Genomic DNA, 21,925 nt, shown 5'->3' on the forward strand with positions numbered 1-21,925 from the left:
TATGTACTTTTATTATAACTAAGATCTATAAAGGAAAATTGGTTATGTAGCTATGGAAAAAGGAACAGTAGAATATGTTATATGACTTTAATGCTAGGGTTTCAACCCTGGCTATGCTAAGTAATAATCATGATACACAAAAAGGTTTTGTACCACGCTAGCCAGTAGAGCAAAGTGTGATTGTTCTCAGTAAGAGAAACCAAGTAATCTTGTAGATATGATACCTTTTAAAGGCCACTAAAATATATGATGCTATAGCGAGCTTTCGAACCTCACAGGGTCCTTCCTCAGGCTTAATGGAACAGATCTAAAGACACATTTATATAAAAAGATATACACATGATCTCATGGGAGGGAACAGACATGATGTGATTAATAGCACTTATATAAATACCAGAAAGGGATGAGCATAACAGCAAATACTTAATTAGTCCAGTAACAAGGGACATGAAAGTTTTATGGTCTCTAAATTGATGTTAGGGTGTCACCAGGCCATCGTGCTACCTCTGCTCTAGTTTTTTCAAATATTTTAATCTCCACTGATGCAAAAACCCCTCAGAGATTCATTCCATTTTTGATAGTATCAAAGGTGGTTATAAACTTGTATTCCCAGATTCTTCTGTGATGTTGGGACTTGAAATTGCGTTTAAGTATAACAACTTTCATATGTTGTATGTTGTGTCAGTGATTAGAAAAATACTTCGCCACAAGTAATTCTGTCTTACTCTCTTTAATTGTGTAGCGATGCGATCTCACCTTGACTTTCAGTTTTTGTCCTATTTCCCAGGATATTTACTAAACAGGATCAGGTACACAACATCAGACGTGGAATATGTGAATGTCCCCGGGATCTTATAGTCCTGCTGTGTGTTGGGGATCCGTATCCTGTCCGCGGTCTGTACATGTCAGCAGGTCTTGCAGCTCCTTACATGGCAGGGATAAGTTCCTTTTTGTGTGTCAGAGGGCAATGCACTCCTGATCACAAGGTTCCTCAAATTTGGAGGTTGCCTGTTACACAAATAAGTTGGACTTTTTCTTTATTTTCAGGTTTTTCTTGTTGAGTAACCCAGCTCATCACCCAGGACAGGTCCAGATCCTCACTCTGAACCTTACTCCACTCAGCATTGTTTTTTTCGAACATCGCTATCAGTGGTCAGGCTTCTCCATTTGACTGGGCTACTACCGTAGAAGGGAATGTGTGAAAATCAGGTGTCTCTTCATCCTCCAACAGGTCATCCACTTCTCCCACAGGGACTTCTAGCATTACCCTTGACAACGCATCTGTGTTCATGTTCTCTGTCTTTGACTGGTACAAGATGGTGATTTTTTACTTTGCTGGCTACTGCAAGCCAAACAGTGCTAAAAAAAAGTCAACCACAACAAGGAAAAACACTGTCCCTAATGAACCTTACCCAGGAAAGGGACCTGCCTAAATGCAGGTAGCTCCCTGCATTTAGGCAGGTCCCTCTCGTTGTCTACCCAACTTGTGCGGGAGCCAACAAGAGGGAGGGCCATTCTGGACTTAGTGTTAACTAATAAGAATGAGCGAGTATACTCGCTAAGGCACTACTCGTTCGAGTAATGTGCCTTAGACGAGTATCTCCCTGCTCGTCCATAAAGATTCGGGGACCGCCGCGGCTGACAGGTGAGTCGCAGTGGGGAGCAGGGGAGAGCGGGCGGGAGAGAGATATCTCCCCTCCGTTCCTCCCCGCTCTCCCCCGCAGCTCCCCTCCCCGTGGCAGCCCCCGAATCTTTAAGGACGAGCAGGGAGATACTCGTATAAGGCACATTACTCGAACGAGTAGTGCGTTAGCGAGTATACTCGCTCATCCTTATTAACTAACAAACCGGACCGAATAATGGAGGTGCAGGTTGAGGGGCACTTGGGGAACAGTGATCACAATATAATTAATTTCCAGCTGTCATTCAATAAGAAACCTTATCAGGGAGCGACAAATAAACTAAACTTTAGTAAAGCAAAATTTGATCAACTTAGAACTACTATCGGTAACATTAATTGGGACAACATCCTCAAAAATAACAGTACAGAGGATAAATGGGAAAAGTTTAAAAGGATCCTAATCACCTCATGTGAGCAGTTCATACCCTTTAAAAATAAAAGAACTACAAGTAAAATAAAAAATAATGTGGCTCGACAAGACTGTAAGGGGGGCAATAAACGAAAAAAAGAAAGCATTCAAACTACCAAAGCAAGAAGACAGCGAAGAAGCACTAAAAACATACAAGGAAAAAAACAAAATATGCAAAGATAGGATCAAAATTGGTAAGAAGGAGGCAGAAAGACTGATCGCCAAAGAGAGCAAAAACAACCCTAAACTATTCTTCAACTATATTAACAGCAAAAGGATTTGTACTGAGAGCACTGGCCCTTTAACAAATAATGCAGGAGAAATCATAGAAGACGATGGGGGAAAAGGCACACCTACTAAATAGTTTCTTTTCAAGTGTATTTACGAATCAAAAGGAAATGTCACATGAGATGCAAGGGAATAAAATGAACCCCTGGCAAAATATTACATACCTAACACAGGAGGAAGTGCAGAGCTGGTTAAAGAGGATTAAAATTGATAAATTGCCGGGCCCATATGGAATACACCCAAGGGTTCTAAGGGAACTAAGTGATGTGATAGCTAGGCCGCTATTTCTAATATTTATGGATACTATCAAGACCGGGGTTGTACCACTGGATTGGCGCATTGCCAATGTAGTTCCAATATACAAAAAGGGGACCAAAAGTGAGCCTGGTAACTACAGGCCGGTAAGTCTCACTTCAGTAACGGGAAAAATATTCAAGGGCTTTCTGAGAGACGCCATCATAGAATACCTTAAGGAGAACAACGGAATAAGTCCTCACCAGCATTGGTTCATGAGGGGTCCATCATGTCAGACCAATCTGATCAGCTTCTACGATGAAGTAAGCTCTAGGCTAGACCTGGGAGGGTCTATTGATCTTGTATATCTGGACTTCTCCAAAGCATTTGACACCGTGCCACATAATAGGCTGATATATAAAATGAGACAGCTCGGATTGGGTGACAACGTGTGTATCTGGGTAAAGAATTGGCTCAGAGATAGAAAGCAGAGGGTGGTAATAAATGGTTCATACTCTGATTGGGCCACCGTTGCTAGTGGGGTGCCACAGGGTTCAGTATTGGGCCCCATTCTGTTTAATATATTTATCAACAACCTGATAGAGGGGCTGCACAGTAACATATCAATATTTGCAGATGACACAAAATTATACAAGATAATAATGGGGTACTGCTAGGGAAAAGTGATATGGAAAAAGATCTGGGGGAACTAGTGGATTGTAGATTTAACTGGAGTAACCAATGCCAGTCAGCTGCTGCAAAAGCAAATAAAGTCTTGGGGTGCATTAAAAGAGGTATAGGGGCGAAGGACGAGAACATTATTCTTTCACTATATAAGGCACTGTGTACAGTTCTGGTCACCGGTGCTCAGGAAAGATGTTGCAGTGCTTGAGGGGGTTCAAAAAAGGGCAACTAAATTAATACATGGAATTAGGGAACTGGAATATCTGGAGAGGCTATCAAAATTGGGATTATTTAGCCTGGAAAAAAGACGGCTAAGAGGCGATCAAATAACTATGTATAAATACATGAGGGGACAATACAAGGATCTCTCCCATGATCTGTTTATACCAAGGACTGCGTCGGTAACAAGAGGGCATCCTCTATGTTTAGAGGAAAGCAGTTTTTATTACCAACACAGAAGGTGGTTCTTTACTGTAAGAGCAGTCACACTGTGGAACTCTCTGCCTGAGGACGTGGGGATGGCAAAATCCATAGAGGAGTTTAAGAGGGGACTATACATCTTTCTAGAGTGGAAGGATATTACAGGATATAGAGACATTAGGTGACCAGCGGATTGTTGATCCAGGTCTTACAGACAGGTAGGAACTATCAGAGGTTGATGCAGGGATTATTTGGACTGCCATTATGGAGTCGGGAAGGAATTTTTCCCCCGAAAGAGCTAATTGGCTTCTGCCTCTTGGGGTTTTTTGCCTTCCTCCGGATCAACAGGGAGGTTGAAACAGGCTGAACTAGATGGACACTGTCTTCATTCAGCCTAACATACTATATTACTATGTTCTACAGATCAGAGGGACATCTCCATCTACCTGATGGTCCTGTGGAAGAAGAAGACGAGCACATCTCTCTGGTGGGCTTCTCTTACTGGATGGAACTGGAGGAAACACAGACAGACACTGAAGTCATTCTTTACATACAGATAATAAAGTCCCCGTGTATTTAGTCCTGTCTATTACCTGGTGATGGGAGTGGCTGGCGGGTCCCCATCATTGCCTCCTTGTACAGATCCTTGTGTCCTTCTAAATACTCCCACTCCTCCATGGAGAAATAGACAGCGACATCCTGACACCTTATAAAAACCTGACAATACAATATACAGTCATTACCCAGAAGCCTCCAGTGCTGTTACTGTATAATGTCCCAGCATTCCCTGCAGCATCACCTCTCCAGTCAGCAGCTCAATCATTCTTTTGGTGAGCTCTAGAATCTTCTGTACATTGATGTCCTCATATATCAGGGGGTAAGGTGCGGGCCCCGTGACTGGGCTCAGGGGTCTTTCCCATCCATCACACACAGGGGCCCGACAGCCATCACTAGAGGTCTTCTTCACTACTGTGTAATCCTATATATGGGGAGACAGTAATAAATATCACTACAGACATTTCCAGAGTCCATCACCTCTCCAGTGACATCATCTGTTATTACCATAGATAAGAATGATGTAATGTGACATCATCAGAATCTCTTCAATGACAACATCATCTGTTATTACCATAGATAATACAGAACTAGTCTTACCTGCTAATTCTTTTTCCGTGAGTCCATCATGACAGCACTACTGAAGGTTGCCCTTTGATCTTTCTGGGACAGGAAGAGGAGTTTAAGAGGCCACCTCCCTCACACTTTAATTACCCCAGTGACTTCAAATCATTACAACGATTGTTTCTCAAAAGAATTTCGTTAGTATCATTTTGTTATAACATAATATATTGTTACATCATGAAAATATAATTTATAGCGAGTGGGAAATGTGTGCTGCCATGATGGACTCATGGAAAAGGAATTAGCGGGTAAGGCTAGATCTGTATTTTCCATTTTGGCCATCCTGACAGCACTACTGGCGCTAATACCAGATTAGAAACCGATTTAGTGAGGGATCATAGGCTGCAGGACTTTTCTCCCGAAAGCAGTATCCTTACTAGACTGTATGTCTAAACAATAATGTTAGGAAAAGTGTGGAGACTAGCCCATGTGGCCGTTCTACATATCTGTTCACTCGAGGGTTCGGCCCTCTCAGCCCAAGAAGACACAAGAGGCCTAGTGGAATGGGCTTTACTACCCTCTGGGGGACTCAAGTTCTTAGTATTTTAAGCCTCTCTGATGCACATCTTGATCCACCTAGCTATAGTATCTTTGATGGCTGCCTTCCCCTTGTTTTGGCCCTGAAAATGGATAAAAAGACAGTCAGATCTCCAAATTATTGTGATGCCTATATAAAGGTCATCACAGCTTGTTTAACATCCAGGTTATGGAACATTTCCTCTTTACTGTTTTTAAAGTTTTGACAGAAGGAGGATAATATAATCTCCTGCTCTCTATGAAAATAAAATACAATTTTTGGATCAAAAGGAGGGGTCATTTTTAAAATTATACGGTCCTCTAAAAGTTTAAGGACTGGTTCTTTACACGGTAGGGCCTGTATTTTCCCTATCCTTCTAGCAGTGGTGATTGTCACTAGGAAGACTGTCTTAATTGGTAGATTTTTTAGAGTTATTTCATTGATAGGTTCAAAAAAGGGGTTTTACCAATACTATCTAGGACTCTATTTAGATCCCAAAGAGGTACTATTTTCCTAATTAATGTCTTTTTTCTTTCAGCCCCTTTTATAAACCTTTTAAACTACTTTTGTTCTACAAGGCGGGTGTCAAAAAAAGGCACTAAGAGCTGCCACATGTACTCCCAGGGTCCTTTTCCTAGTCCCTTTTGTAGGAACTCTAGTATTTCGTTATACTTTGGATTCTCAAAATCCTTATTGCTTTTACTACTACTTAAAATAATTTTAGCCACCGTGGCATAAATTTTAGATATCACCTTTCCATACTAGCCATAAGAGTATCCACAACTGCCCCTGATAGCCCCTGGTTTCTTAATTTCTGCCCCTCAGTAACCAGGCCGCCAGTTGTAACTGGTGAACATTAGGGTAGTTTACTGGGCCCTGCATGAGAAGATCCTCTCTGCATGGTAGAGGAATCGGGCCTAAACTGCTAGACTCAGAATCAGAGGATACCACGGCCTTTTGCACCACTGTGGAGTGATAAATATGACCTTCATTTGGCTGCTTCTGATTTTTTGAAAGCCCCGATCTATCAGAGGTAAAGGAGGAAAAGCATAAGCCAGTGACATTTCCCATCTTTGAGCTAATGCATACAACCCTCTGGGTTGTCCGGCTGGATGCAGGGAGAACCACTTATCACACTTTGAGTTTTCCCAGGAGGCAAACAGATTGATCTGTGATTTTCCCCACTGGGCTACTAGCTAGCTGAACATCTGGGTGTTGATGGACCACTCCCCTGGGTCGAGTTGTTGCCTGCTGAGATAGTCTGCTATCTCATTCTAAGATCCTCTCAGATGGACTGCTGTAATGGGCTGAAGATTGCCCTCTGCCCAGGAAAATACGCTCTTTGTCGTTTTTTGTAAGTGTCAGTGCCTGGTCCCTCCCTAATGACAAACAAAGGAAACATTCATCAAAAGTTCCCTATAGTCAGGTGACTGGGAACTAATTAAGGGAGGCCAGGACCCCTGAAGAAATTGTTTGTGCTACTCGAGCCCCCAACCTGATGTACTCGCATCGGTGATTAGTAAAACCAAAGGATCCTCCTACCACGGTATTTCATTGTTCAAGTTATTGGATAGAGTCCATCAGGTCAATGACACATTAGTTGGGAGGATAACTTGAAACTTTTTTTTTCCTCATCGGGAAATCTGTCTTGTGTCCACTTGGACAGAGCCTTCCTTTGGATGGGCCTAGAATGTGCCCAAGCCCATGGCACCATGGTTATGCATGCAGTCATTTTCCCCAGAATTTGCATTGCTTCTCTAATAGGTAAAAAAGCTTTTCTTTTTAAATCTCTTAACCGATTCTATCATCTGCATCTTTTTTTTGCAGAAGGAATGATGAGCCTGAACCTGTATCCAGCAGTACCCCAAGGAATACTTGTTTAGTGTCCGGGGTCAGACTTGATTTTTTAGAATTTATTATCCACCGCAGACCTGGCAAACATCTTATCGTCTGGGTCAGATCAGTTGACATGGTAGGTCTAGCATCTGCAATAATTACAGGTCATCCAGGTATGGGACAATATTAACCCCTCGACCTCTGAGGTGAGCTATTGCCTCTATCATTATTTTGGAAAATAAACGCAAGGCCCGTTGCCAGACCAAAAGGCAAACACACAAACTGTGTCCATTTGAACTGCAAACCTAATGTATTTTTGGTAAGTTTGATGGACTGGTATATGGTAGTAAGCACCCTTTAAATCTAAGGTACATAAGACACTGTTGTGCTTTATCAGAGGTATAGTAGATTTAATTGTTTCCATTTTAAATCTCCTAACTGTAATATACTCAGAGACTTTTAAGATGTACTATTATTCTAGGGGACCCGTTTGGCTTGGTAGCTATCAATATTTTTAAATAGTAACCTTTTCCCTGTTCCCTATCTGTAAGAGGTCCTTCACCCCTTGTCATATTTTTTGCTGGGAACTTATGGACTGGTTAATTGTATTCACAGATTTCACTAGGTGGTAGTGAGTAAAATTCTATCCTATAACCCTGATGGATTATTCGCAATTCTCCATGCATAATCAGAAATCAGAGTCCATTTCTTATAGTACAGAGGTAATGTGCCCCCCATGGGCGGTTTGACTTCAGAGGATATTTGGGGCTTGAATGGTAGTGGAAGGTTTTTACCTTTCCTTCCCTTAGGATAAGACCATTTGCCTGATTTTCTGTTTCCCTCTGGTCTGTCTCTGTGGATAGCCAGGTTTGCATGGGGGAAGAGTGTTTCTTGGCCTAAATTCTCTGGGTAGTCCCTTCTCTTTCCCCGCTTTTCCAAGGATTTGATTCAGTTTGGGACCAACAAATATTCACTCCAAAGGGGAATGGTGCATAGACGGTCTTTGGACATCGTATCTGCTCTCCATGCTTTCAGCCATAATGCCCTCCTAGAGGCATTATCCAGACTTGCATTTCTTACAGCAATCCTGAGGGATTCTACAGATGCATCCGCCAAGAAACCTGTCGCTTTTTTAAGTAAAGGAATACCCTTGCATATCTTTTTTCCTGGAGGTTCTTTGTTTTAGACTGTCCTCCAGTCTTGTGAGCCAGAAAAACATAGTTCTGGCCATGGATGTGGCTTCAATATTAACCTCTATCAGGGTAGATGTGGCTTCCCATGATCTCTTAAGTAATAGATCTGCTTTTTTGTCCATAGGATCCCGTAGTTGAGAGGAGTCCTCAAATGGAAGGCAGCTATTTCTGGTTGCTTTGGCCACAGGTGAATCTACTTTAGGGATTCTGAATTAAATATGAGTCTGCCTTTGAACTCTCTTATGAGAGTTAAAGTGTTCCCATTTACAAGCTTCTTAAGTGTATCATTTATAGGAAAGGTAGTTCTAGTTCTAGATCTAAGTCCAATCATCTCTTTGTATTGATCTGGGCTCCTGGACTTCTTGAAGTGCTGCGAACTGTCTAAAACAGTATTAGAAAACTAATATTTCCTGCCCTCTTCCACAATGAGTGGAGTGAAGTCTTCTAAATATTCACTATCTGATAAAGCACCATCTGACCACTTCAGATGAACTATTCTCATGGTGCAAGGTCTTTTGACCGTGGCTTGGAGGGGCCGAGCCGGGGATCTGCCCTCATGGCTTGCACCTCTTCTCTAACCATAGTACGGAGGTCCCCCATGCAGGAATTTTTTCTCCTCTCTCACTATTTTTGCTGTGCATGAAGTGCATAAAGGTTTTTACAGCTGCTCTCGGGCTTTCTTGCACATATGCCACATTTGCTCCCCTCCACCTTAGCCTTAGAAACTTCATCCTGTAATAACAGGAGAGGTCAGTACTAGAGATGAGCAAACACCAAAATGTTCGGGTGTTCGTTATTCGAAACGAACTTCCCGCGATGTTCGAGGGTTCGTTTCGAATAACGAACCCCATTGAAGTCAATGGGCGACCAGAGCATTTTTGTATTTCGACGATGCTCGCTAAGGTTTTCATGTGTGAAAATCTGGGCAATTCAAGAAAGTGATGGGAATGACACAGAAACGGATAGGGCAGGCGAGGGGCTACATGTTGGGCTGCATCTCAAGTTCACAGGTCCCACTATTAAGCCACAATACCGGCAAGAGTGGGCCCCCCCCCCTCCCAACAACTTTTACTTCTGAAAAGCCCTCATTAGCATGGCATACCTTTGCTAAGCACCACACTAGCTACAACAAAGCACAATCACTGCCTGGATGACACTCCGCTGCCACTTCTCCTGGGTTACATGCTGACCAACTGCCCCCCCCCTCCCCCCCACAGCGCACACCAAAGTGTCCCTGCGCAGCCTTCAGCTGCCCTCATGCCACACCACCCTCATGTCTATTTAGAAGTGCGTCTGCCATGAGGAGGAACCGCAGGCACACACTGCAGAGGGTTGGCACGGCTAGGCAGCGACCCTCTTTAAAAGGGGCGGGGCGATAGCCCACAATGCTGTACAGAAGCAATGAGAAATATAATCCTGTGCCACCGCCATCAGGAGCTGCACACGTGGGCATAGCAATGGGGAACCTATGTGCCACACACTATTCATTCTGTCAAGGTGTCTGCATGCCCCAGTCAGACTGGTAATATGTACCTTAACAGTAACCGCGTTGGTGGTAATGTGGTGGTGACTGCGGACCTAGTAGCACGGTTGTATTTTGTTGGTTTTCGGAATGCGGCCAGGATTAAGTGGGCCGTCGCGGGGGGATGGTGTGGGGGCTCTCTTGTTGTGTCGGTAAAGGTGAAATTCTTGGACTGCCACCAGACGAACCAATGCAAAGGCATTTGCCAAGAATGTTTTCCCTGTTGGAGGAGGAGGGGGATGTTTTTGAGGCACTACGTGTCCTCTCCACGTGTCCGTGGTTATATGCACCTTAACAGTAACCGCGTTGGTGGGAAATGGCCTCGCCGCCATCATGTCTTTGGGAAGCCTCTGTTTCCACACCCCAGAGACATACCATTAGCAGCGGTATAGGCAGAGCCCAGAATTCGTAACATTTCAGCCGTAGCATTAGGACAGGCCCTACTAACATATCAGTAGCAGCATTATAGGAGGAGCGCAGTCTTCGTTCCATGTCAGTAATAGTAGCACTCAAGACAGGCCCCAGTAACAATTCCGAAGCAGCAGTATAGCGGGAGCGCAGTCTTCGTTCCATGTCAGCAATAGTAGCACTCAAGACAGGCCCCAGTAACAATTCCGAAGCAGCAGTATAGCGGGAGCGCAGTCTTCGTTCCATGTCAGCAATAGTAGCACTCAAGACAGGCCCCAGTAACAATTCTGAAGCAGCAGTATAGTGGGAGCGCAGTCTTAGTTCCATTTCAGTAGCCTTAGTATAGCCAAGGCCCAAGTTACATTTATGTAGCTAAAGTGTAGGCCAACCCCACACACCTTTCTGTACCATGAGTGCAGGCGAAGAACATACAAATTGCTATGATTACACTGTAGGTGAGGGCCCCAAAAAATTGGTGTACCAACAGTACTAATGTACCTCAGTAAAAATTGGCCATGCCCAACCAAGATGGCAGGTGAATCGCTTTGGTTAATGTGGCTTAAGTGGTAAGTAGGCCTGGAGGCAGCCCAGTGTAACGAAAAATTGGTTCAAGTTAAAGTTCCAACGCTTTTAAGCGCATTGAAACTTATAAAAATTGTTCAGAAAAATTATTTGAGTGAGCCTTGTGGCCCTAAGAAAAATTGCCCGTTCAGCGTGATTACGTGAGGTTTCAGGAGGAGGAGCAGGAGGAGGAATATTAGACACAGATTGATGAAGCAGAAATGTCCCCGTTTTGGATGGTGAGAGAGAACGTAGCTTCCATCCGCGGGTGCAGCCTACGTATTGCTTACGTATCGCTGCTGTCCGCTGGTGGAGAACAGAAGTCTGGGGAAATCCAGCCTTTGTTCATCTTGATGAGTGTTAGCCTGTCGGCACTGTCGGTTGACAAGCGGCTACGCTTATCTGTGATGATTCCCCCAGCCGCACTAAACACCCTCTCCGACAAGACGCTAGCCGCAGGACAAGCAAGCACCTCCAGGGCATACAGCGCTAGTTCAGGCCACGTGTCCAGCTTCGACACCCAGTAGTTGTAGGGGGCAGAGGCGTCACCGAGGATGGTCGTGCGATCGGCTACGTACTCCCTCACCATCCTTTTACAGTGCTCCCGCCGACTCAGCCTTGACTGGGGAGCGGTGACACAGTCTTGGTGGGGAGCCATAAAGCTGGCCAGGCCCTTAAAGACTGTTGCACTGCCTGGGATGTACATGCTGCTCGATCTCCGCACCTCCCCTGCTACCTTGCCCTCGGTACTGCGCCTTCTGCCACTAGCGCTGTCGGCTGGGAATTTTACCATCAGCTTGTCCGCAAGGGTCCTGTGGTATAGCAACACTCTCGAACCCCTTTCCTCTTCGGGAATCAGAGTGGGCAGGTTCTCCTTATAGCGTGGGTCGAGCAGTGTGTACACCCAGTAATCCGTCGTGGCCAGAATGCGTGCAACGCGAGGGTCACGAGAAAGGCATCCTAACATGAAGTCAGCCATGTGTGCCAGGGTACCTGTACGCAACACATGGCTGTCTTCACTAGAAAGATCACTGCCAGGATCCTCCTCCTCCTCCTCAGGCCATACACGCTGAAAGGATGACAGGCAATCAGCCGGTGTACCGTCAGCAGCGGGCCAAGCTGTCTCTTCCCCCTCCTCCTCATCCTCCTCATGCTCCTCCTCCTCCTCCTGTACGCGCTGAGAAATAGACAGGAGGGTGCCCTGACTATCCAGCGGCATAATGTCTTCCACCGCCCCCGTTTCCGAGCGCAAAGCAGCTGCCTTTATGGTTTGCAGGGAATTTCTCAAGATGCATAGCAGAGGAATGGTGACGCTAATGATTGCAGCATCGTCGCTCACCACCTGGGTAGACTCCTCAAAATTACCAAGGACATGGCAGATGTCTGCCAACCAGGCCCACTCTTCTGAAAGGAATTGAGGAGGCTGACTCCCACTGCGCCGCCCATGTTGGAGTTGGTATTCGACTATAGCTCTACGCTGTTCATAGAGCCTGGCCAACATGTCGAGCGTAGAGTTCCACCGTGTGGGCACGTCGCACAGCAGTCGGTGCACTGGCAGCTTAAAGTGATGTTGCAGAGTGCGCAGGGTGGCAGCGTCCGTGTGGGACTTGCGGAAATGTGCGCAGAGCCGGCGCGCCTTTACGAGCAGGTCTGACAAGCGTGGGTAGCTTTTCAGAAAGCGCTGAACCACCAAATTAAAGACGTGGGCCAGGCATGGCACGTGCGTGAGGCTGCCGAGCTGCAGAGCCGCCACCAGGTTACGGCCGTTGTCACACACGACCATGCCCGGTTGGAGGCTCAGCGGCGCAAGCCAGCGGTCGGTCTGCTGTGTCAGACCCTGCAGCAGTTCGTGGGCCGTGTGCCTCTTATCGCCTAAGCTGAGTAGTTTCAGCACGGCCTGCTGACGCTTGCCCACCGCTGTGCTGCCACACCGCGCGACACCGACTGCTGGCGACATGCTGCTGCTAACACATCTTGATTGCGAGACAGAGGAGGAGGAGGAGGAGGAGGAGGGTGCTTTAGTGGAGGAAGCATACACCTCCGCAGATACCACCACCGAGCTGGGGCCCGCAATTCTGGGGGTGGGTTGGACGTGAGCTGTCCCAGGCTCTGACTCTGTCCCAGCCTCCACTAAATTCACCCAATGTGCCGTCAGGGAGATGTAGTGGCCCTGCCCGCCTGTGCTTGTCCACGTGTCCGTTGTTAAGTGGACCGTGGCAGTAACCGCGTTGGTGAGGGCGCGTACAATGTTGCGGGAGACGTGGTCGTGCAGGGCTGGGACGGCACATCGGGAAAAGTAGTGGCGACTGGGAACTGAGTAGCGCGGGGCCGCCGCCTCCATGATACTTTTGAAGGACTCCGTTTCCACAACCCTATACGGCAGCATCTCAAGGCTGATGAATTTTGCTATGCGGACGGTTAACGTTTGAGCGTGCGGGTGCGTGGCGGCGTACTTGCGCTTGCGCTCCAACAGTTGCGCAAGCGACGGCTGGACGGTGCGCTGAACTACACTGCTGGATGGGGCCAAAGACAGCGGAGATGAGGGTGTGGGTGCAGGCCATGAGGCGGTAGTGCCTGTGTCCTGAGAGGGGGGTTGCATCTCAGTGGCAGGTTGGGGCACAGGGGGAGAGGCAGGGGTGCAAACCGGAGGCGCTGAACGGCCTTCGTCCCACCTTGTGGGGTGCTTGGCCATCATATGTCTGCGCATGGTGGTGGTGGTGAGGCTGTTGGTGTTGGCTCCCCGGCTGAGCTTTGCGCGACAAAGGTTGCACACCACTGTTCGTCGGTCGTCAGGCGTCTCTGTGAAAAACTGCCAGACCTTAGAGCACCTCGGCCTCTGCAGGGTGGCATGGCGCGAGGGGGCGCTTTGGGAAACACTTGGTGGATTATTCGGTCTGGCCCTGCCTCTACCCCTGGCCACTGCACTGCCTCTTGCAACCTGCCCTGCTGATGCCCTTGACTCCCCCTCTGAAGACCTGTCCTCCTGAGTAAGCGTTGCACACCAGGTGGGGTCAGTCACCTCATTGTCCTGCTGCTCTTCCTCCGAATCCTCTGTGCGCTGCTCCCTTGGACTTACTGCCCTTACTACTACCTCACTGCAAGACAACTGTGTCTGATCGTCATCGTCCTCCTCACCCACAGAAAGTTGTTGAGACAGTTGGCGGAAGTCCCCAGCCTCTTCCCCCGGACCCCGGGAACTTTCGAATGGTTGGGCATCAGTGACGATAAACTCCTCTGGTGGGAGAGGAACCGCTGCTGCCCAATCTAAGCAGGGGCCCGAGAACAGTTCCTGGGAGTGTTCCCGCTCCTGAGCAGGTGTCATTGTAGTGGAGTGAGGAGGCTGGGAGGAAGGAGGAGCAGCAGACAGAGGATTCGGATTTGCAGCAGTGGACGGCGCAGAACTGCGGGTTGACGATAGGTTGCTCGAAGCACTTTCTGCCATCCAGGACAGGACCTGCTTACACTGCTCATTTTCTAATAACCGTCTCCCGCGTGGACCCATTAATTGGGCGATGAATGTGGGGACGCCAGAAACGTGCCTCTCTCCTAATCGCGCAGCAGTCGGCTGCGACACACCTGGATCAGGAGCTCGGCCTGTGCCCACACCCTGACTTGGCCCTCCGCGTCCTCGGCCGCGTCCACGTCCTCTAGGCCTACCCCTACCCCTCAGCATGCTGTATTACCAGTGATTTGATTTCACAGGCAGGAAATAAATTGGCGCAAGACTGCAGGCCAAATATAATTTTTTCCCTTTTTTGAAAACGAAAGGCCCCACTGCCTCTAGTGAATGAATAATCTAAGTTTAATAACTGTGCTGTGGCCCTGCTAATGTGTCACAGAACTTGAGGGTAGCAGAGTTATTATAACTCTGGCAGAGCAGGTATTTTTTTTCCAAATTAAGGAAAGCAAATGGCGAAGCCAGGAGTAAAACGTAGCTGGGTGCGTCTGATTTTTAAACGTTGCACACGCAGCCGACACGTGTCCACAGCCCTTAGGACGGACAGAGGCAGGTCAAATAGAATTTTTTTCACTTGTTTTACAAGCAAAAGGCCGCACTGCGTATATTCAATGAATAATAACTGTGTTGTGGCCCTGCCTACACAATTCTTTCCCTGCAGTATCAATGAAGGGTGCAATGCTCTGCAGAGGCGATTTTGAGAAGAAAAAAAATATGCAGCACAGCTAACAGCAGCCAGCACAGTACTGCACACGGTTAAATATGGCCCTAGAAAGGACCGTTGAGGTTCTTGAAGGCTACACTCACTCCTAACACTCTCCCAGCCTATGCAACACTTCTGTCCCTAATGCCGGGTGCAACGCTCTGCAGAGCCGATTTTGAGAGAAAAAAAAATTGCCACTGCTAACAGCAGCCACAGCTATCAGTGGCCCTAATAAGGACCTTTGGGGGGTCTTGAAGCCTACACTAACTACCAATTCTTTCCCTACAGCAGCTCCGGTACAAACAGCACTGTCCCTCATCTAACTCACAAGGCATCTGAGGCGAGCCGCGGGAGGGGCCGACTTTTATATTAGGCGGACACCTGATCTCCCCAGCCACTCACTGCAGGGGGGTGGTATAGGGCTTGAACGACGCAGGGGGAAGTTGTAATGCCTTCCCTGTCTTTCAATTGGCCAGAAAAGCGCGCTAACGTCTCAGGGAAGGAAGTGAAAGTAACCCGAACACCGCATGGTGTTCGTTACGAATAACGAACATCCCGAACACCCTAATATCCGCACGAATATCAAGTTCGGACGAACACGTTCGCTCATCTCTAGTCAGTACACATTATACTATAACATATTATGCATTTTGTCCCAGTAGACTACTCATGGTTGGTTGATTTTCCATATCACCCTCAATGCTATTCATAGCCTCTTTTGGTGATGTTAGTCATATGCCAGTGCCCCATGGCGACCAAGACACGAGGCCCACACTGAGGAGCTGGTGGGGTAGAGGTGTCACTTTTCACGATGGCTCTACGAGACTCATCCCGGGAGGGACGCACAGAACCTCGACCAAGTTACTGCTAGGCCTCTTCCAGGCAATGCTGGGACAGTGGTTATCTGTATAAGTGTGGTGAACTTGAAGTTGTCACGCGTGACGCCACTGTTTCTTCACACCATTGTGTATCCAGCGGTTGAATAAGGAGAGTCCACACACACAGCTGGAACTTGATAACTCAGTCACTGGGAATGGGCAAAGACCGGTGAACTTTACTGTATAGTTGGCACACAATAAGGCTTACTCACACGTGTAGGAAAGACAGCTTATTGGTGATCGGTCAGGAAGGAGAACACAGGATGAAACCCAGGCCTACAGTCTCAGTTATCTGCAGTGCTCCACTCCTGGACACACACACACTCTGGGACTCTGAATTACTCCACTGACACTCAGAACTCTTGAAGATGACTCTGCATAACAGACTCCTTACTCCTTTCTCTCCTCAGAGTTGGTTCCATGGAAGGACTCATGGTACCTTTCCTCTTCTTCCATCACTTCACCACATGAGGGTTGAAGGTACCACCATGTGGCCGGTACTCCTACTCCACTCTCAACCGTTGAAGATGATGCGAGACTCCAAAGACCAAAGACCACACCTTGCTTTCAATCACTCATACTTATAGAAGGGGAGATATCACATGACTAGACATATTTTCATACTTTCCCAGACATATCCCAGCCACTTTCAAACATTAACCTCTTGCATGCTGCAGCTGTGCAAAACACATAACAGCAGACAAGAAACTTTGCACAGTGCATCCACATACAAAACATGATATGTATGACAATTATGGGGGGGGGGGGGGGCAGAAATAGGTGTTTCGGGCCACTACAATAGTTCTCCTGTATTTAGATTGCAGAGGCTCCACCAGCCAAGCCCACCTCCAGGCTGGGAAAAAGGCACAGAAGAATAACTTTAACCCCTTCTCTGCAGACGTGCACCTGACGATCTCCTGACTGCACCCCACGGTGACTTACAAGGATACAGGTGCAAAATTTAATGCTACTATTCACACCTGCCATTGGGACGCCACAGACCGCACAAGTACCGAAGTATGTGCGGAGGCCCCTGCGATCACCTGTGCTCTCCAGGGCCAGCATACAGAAATTACCACAATTGACAACGAACCCCAGATTGCTTCTTTGTGCACTCGATCATGTGCAGTCAGCTACAAGACTTATGGTGCAACCGTCAGGAGCTCTCCTGTATGTCCATCAGACAGGAAGAACACTGGAGAAGTGTGAGGGAGGTGGCCTCTTAAACTCCTCTTCCTGTACCGAAAAGGCCAAGGGGCAACCTCCAGTAGTGCTGTCAGGATGGATGAAATGGAAAAAAATGCTATAATGTGACATCATCAGAATGTTTCCCCTTTTCAGTGACATCATCTGTTCTTACCATAGATAAAAATGATGTAATGTGACATCGTCAGAACTTCTTACCTCTCCTGTAAGTTGGAAGAGTATCTCTAGAGTAAGATTTAACATACTGTCCGCCATCTTGTTCCTTTCCTCCATCCTTAGAGGGATAACAAGGAAAATAATTTTATATTGCAGAAACCTGAATGAAAAGAAAATGAGGCAACGTAAAGATCACACAAAATCTCACGTAAAAAAACAAGTTTTTGTTCTTCCAGGAGGTAAGGGCCCTTTTCCACGGGACGATAAATTGTTCAGATTCCCACATTCAGCCGGAATCTGAATGATTGTTTTTCTGCCTAATTGTATGTAAGAACTCAACGATGATCAATAATTTGTTTGCTTATTGTTCGTTATGAAGTTTATGCATGCATCGAAACTGAATGATGATTGGCCCATGTAAACAAATAAGTGACTGAATGGTGGTTCAAACAGCAGCACTCCCTCTGTGTCCTGTGGCTCCCATCTCTAGATAAAGGCTTCCCACACTGTATGTTAATTAGACGTAGACCATCCAACAGGCAGATTACATTTGCCAGCAGTCTGGGCTCACCCTCCCAATTCTGCTAAAAGACGCTCCCTGATGTCATGCGTCCCACATATGGTGCACATGCATCGCACCGAGGCACAATGTACTTTTTTTTTAGTCTCCATAAGGGAGTTGAACTTGCGATCATTTGATACCATAGCGAGAGGGAATGATGCCGTTATACCCATCATTCAATCACTAGTTATATATAATACAATTGTATTACATTGTACCAAGATCTGACATCTCAGGCATGGCCTGCCATGGCAAGCAAACAGCACCTCGCAATCACATTGCGGGGGCTGTTTGAGCCCCCTGAACTTTGATCTGGGGGTTTAAAGGGTTAACACCCGCAATCACTGGCTCTTGCCAATGGGTGTCAGCTATAAAAAACTGCTAGCACCCTTAGGCTTCATTCACATGAGCGTACATCGGCCGTGCTTTTACGGCCGGCCGATATACGCTGCCTAACTGATGCATTGGTTTACAATGCATCAGTTCATATTGGTGTATTACCGTGGCGTAAAAGCGCCCAGACAGCAAAGATAGCGCATACGGTGCGAAGTCCAGTCGGGCGTTTTTATGCCGGCCAGAAAAGCTAGTTCAGAAACTATCTTCAGGCTGGAATATCGCGGTGGCTCCCATAGACTCCTATGGGAGCCTATGAAGCTGTTGGAGAAGGGAGGTGGGAGGGAGTTTAGCAGCATGTCCGCTAAACTTCCACTCCCTTACATCCGCTTCTTCGGCCCTTGCCAGCTGTTTGCAATGTGAGGGGGTGGAGCAAATTGCTAAGCTCCTCCCCCATCCTGTCCCCTCCCATTACTGGCTGTCAAGAGGAGAAGAGGGGCGGGAGCTCAGCTCCCGCTCCTTCCCACCCCTTTCCCTTGCCAAGTCGTCGAGGTGGCGGAAAGGGGGAGGCAGTTTAGGAGAGCTAAACTATATCCCCCCCCCCCCCCGCCTGACAGCATCCCAGGCTCAACTTATACTCGCCACACCCAGGTCATCTGAACGGGCGCACGAACAGGAGATTTGTGCGCCCCTTCACACAATTTTCGGTTGCTCTGTGGTTGTTACACAGTCAACTGGAAAAAAAATATAAAATAAAATTAAAAAAAAAAATAAAAATCGCCTACACTCATGTGAAGAGCCCTTGTGCCGCTATCTCACTGCCCACTTTCAAGCACTATTAGCGTGGCATATTCAAATGCCACACTAAGTGCGGCATAACGCTCCCATTGATTTCAATGCTGTCTGCTCTATTTTTGCGTATTTTAGCGCTTTTTAATGCACCTCGTCATCCATCACAATGTGTTGAAAAACGCTGCAGCGATTTTAAAAACAGCGTTTCGTGACCGTGTGCGAGAGCAGTGTTATTGCATGGAGTGGGTTCAGCTCCATATCCTGCTCCATACAAACTCCGAAAGCTTAGGGCGCAACCATACATCCGCTCTCATTAGAGGCTATTTTGTAGCAATTTCGCACGAAAATCGCACATTCAAGTCTATGGGTGGGTTTACAGATATGGATCACACTGCTTTGAGGCGATTCTTTTCTTTTTACACACTAAGGGCTCCTGTCTACGGGCGAATTTTCACTGCGTTCCCCGCGCCAATTATCTGACCGCAGAAAACGCAGTGAATGCTTTCCATAGCATGGGGGGGGGGGGGGGATTCACATAAAAAAGTTGGTTTGATATTTTTGGGCTGAAGATAAAAAAACACCGTGAATAATATATCCTCAGGGCTTATTTACATGAGCGAGAAAATCGCACGAGTTCTGTGCGATACAAAGATCTGCAGACACATTTGCGCACTAATGTACTCAATATGCACTGAACACAACCCATTTCAATAGGTTCGCACACATTCACGGATTTTGTGCGCACATTTTGGCCGCATAAAAATAATATAAAACACGCTGTATTTTCCGGTGTATTCGCGCACCAAGGATCTCCCATAGAAGTCAATGGGGGGGGGGGTGCGCAAGGAGATGCGTGAATTACTGCGTAATTGTGCTGAAAAAAGAACACATCTGGAACTAATTAGTTAATCAATCAGTGTGTTTTTTTGCCGCGTGCAGATGAACGTGTGATGAGCGATGAAACGTACAGTAAAATACGCTGATCGGCGTGCAGATAAGTCTCGCTCGTAGCGCATACTGACCATAACCTGTAGGTTCCAATGGGTTATTTACTGCGAGATGAAGAACTGCAGCACGCCTTATTTCTCTGCTAGATAGGAGAAAACGTGCGCGTTATTTGTTGTTGGCGAGTTAAAAATCGCATCGCTCTCGCATGAAACTTGGACAGCCAGTGCGATGCGATTATTAATATTTCCCATTGAAACACCATGTGAAAAACGTGCAGGAAAATGACGCGTATCGCAATGCGCTTTTCTCGCAAAATCGTAGATCACACTGATATCGCACTCCCCGGGTGAGTGTAGCCTCATAGTGATAACGGAAATGTCGCCATACTGAACAACCAGAAATACGGGCGAACACGTACGACAACCAGCGTATACCTGCGTGCCCCTCAGATCATCAAGCTTCCTTCTTGCAGATCCTCGGGGATCCCCGGCTGATGCATGTAGACACCCGGCTGCGTGTGACGGGATCAGTAGACGCCCGCTTGGGTTCTTATAACAGTGGATATAGTTCTCGCGATGCTTGTCATCTCTAAGAGGCTCGGCGTGACGATGTGACGAGGAGGGGCGTTATTATGAATCCAGCTCCATCTGCAGGGAAGTGTGCAGACACGAACACGCCTCCCTCCGTGATGTCACAACGGGGCGTGCGGAGGGTCAAGTGTCTCCGGCAGTCCTTCTCCCTGCAGATATGCAAATACGCCTCCCTGACTTCAGAGTGAAACAATAGGCTAATAGGGGAGATGGAACTATACCTCTGCAGCGCCACCTATTGGAAGGCAGCATTCCTGCAAGTCAATGTCAGACTCTTTATACAAGCCTTGTAACAATGACTGGAATTGAGAGAATAGGTTGCCATGAGCAGCTATATTAGCCCTTGTTCTTAGACTATATACTGTATACTGGCTCTCAGTAAAAAGTTCAAATAAAAACCCTTTTGCCGTATTTGTAATAAAAGAATCTAAATAGTAAAATAAAACCACATATTTGGTATCGCTGCACATCCATACCAACTAAACTACAGGACGTCCAGCGAAAAATGAGCCTTCGCACAACTATGTCAACGGAGAAATAAAAAAGCTATTGCGTGCAGAGGATGGCGGCAAAAATTAATTAAAAAAATTAAATATGTTTGTAAAAAAAAAATACAAGTAGTACGGCTAGAAAATAAAACTACTGTATAAGGGTGCATTCACACGAGCATAGGCGTATTTACGTTCGCACATCCACAGCGTATAATCGCCAGAAAGAACGTTTTTCAACGATCATGACCAAGCGTATTATCATTTGTTCCTACTTTTCGGCCATCGAATATGCGTTGGCGCGTATTTCGGTCGCGTATGTTCTGTATTCTGCGGGCTGCCGTTTTTACGCGCCGTAAAATCGCCCGTGCGAACGAATACATTGGGAACCAACGCCTCAGATGGTCACGTATGTACGATTGGGCGCAAAAACCCGCCGTATATGCGCTCGTGTGAACACACCCTAAGTTTGGTATCGTAGTAATCGTATTGACCCGTAGAATAAAGATATCAGGTCATTTGGGTTGCAGTTTGTGCGCCGTAGAAACAAGACGCACAGAAATATAGTAGAATTTCACTTTTCCCCATTTTTCTCCACTTTTTAAGTGCTTTAAAAAATTTTTCAGTACATTATATGGTACATTAAATAGCACCATTGAAAAATACAACTCGTCCCACAAAAAACAAGCCGTCGGACAGCGGCAGCGATAGATAAATAAAGGAGTTACGATTTTTTAAAAGGGAGGGAGGAAAAAATGAAAATGGAAAAAAGCGAAAAAGCTCCGTCACTAAGGGGTTAATCAATTGTGAATCCACCGGACTATCAAAGGATCAAGTCCAATTTTCAGTAACTTATTTATTATCTCTTTATATGGAACTG

At 46.7% G+C, this 21,925-nt stretch overlaps 1 protein-coding gene across 1 annotated transcript in view; it reads right to left on the reverse strand.

Moving 5' to 3' along the window:
• Nucleotides 1–20,536, reverse strand: part of LOC136629121 (zinc finger protein 420-like) — a 32,255-nt gene extending 11,719 nt beyond the window's left edge. The window contains exons 1-5 of the mRNA XM_066605257.1: nucleotides 20,402–20,536; nucleotides 17,375–17,492; nucleotides 4,516–4,695; nucleotides 4,310–4,433; nucleotides 4,163–4,227 (exon numbers count right to left, since the gene is read on the reverse strand). Coding sequence (XP_066461354.1) covers nucleotides 4,163–4,227; nucleotides 4,310–4,433; nucleotides 4,516–4,695; nucleotides 17,375–17,449 — 444 coding nt within the window. The 5' untranslated portion in view covers nucleotides 17,450–17,492; nucleotides 20,402–20,536. The remainder of the gene's footprint in view (nucleotides 1–4,162; nucleotides 4,228–4,309; nucleotides 4,434–4,515; nucleotides 4,696–17,374; nucleotides 17,493–20,401) is intronic.
• Nucleotides 20,537–21,925: the final 1,389 nt, after the last annotated feature.

Source organism: Eleutherodactylus coqui, chromosome 5 (genome assembly GCF_035609145.1).
Source record: "Eleutherodactylus coqui strain aEleCoq1 chromosome 5, aEleCoq1.hap1, whole genome shotgun sequence".
Classification (NCBI taxonomy): Eukaryota; Metazoa; Chordata; class Amphibia; order Anura; family Eleutherodactylidae; genus Eleutherodactylus; species Eleutherodactylus coqui.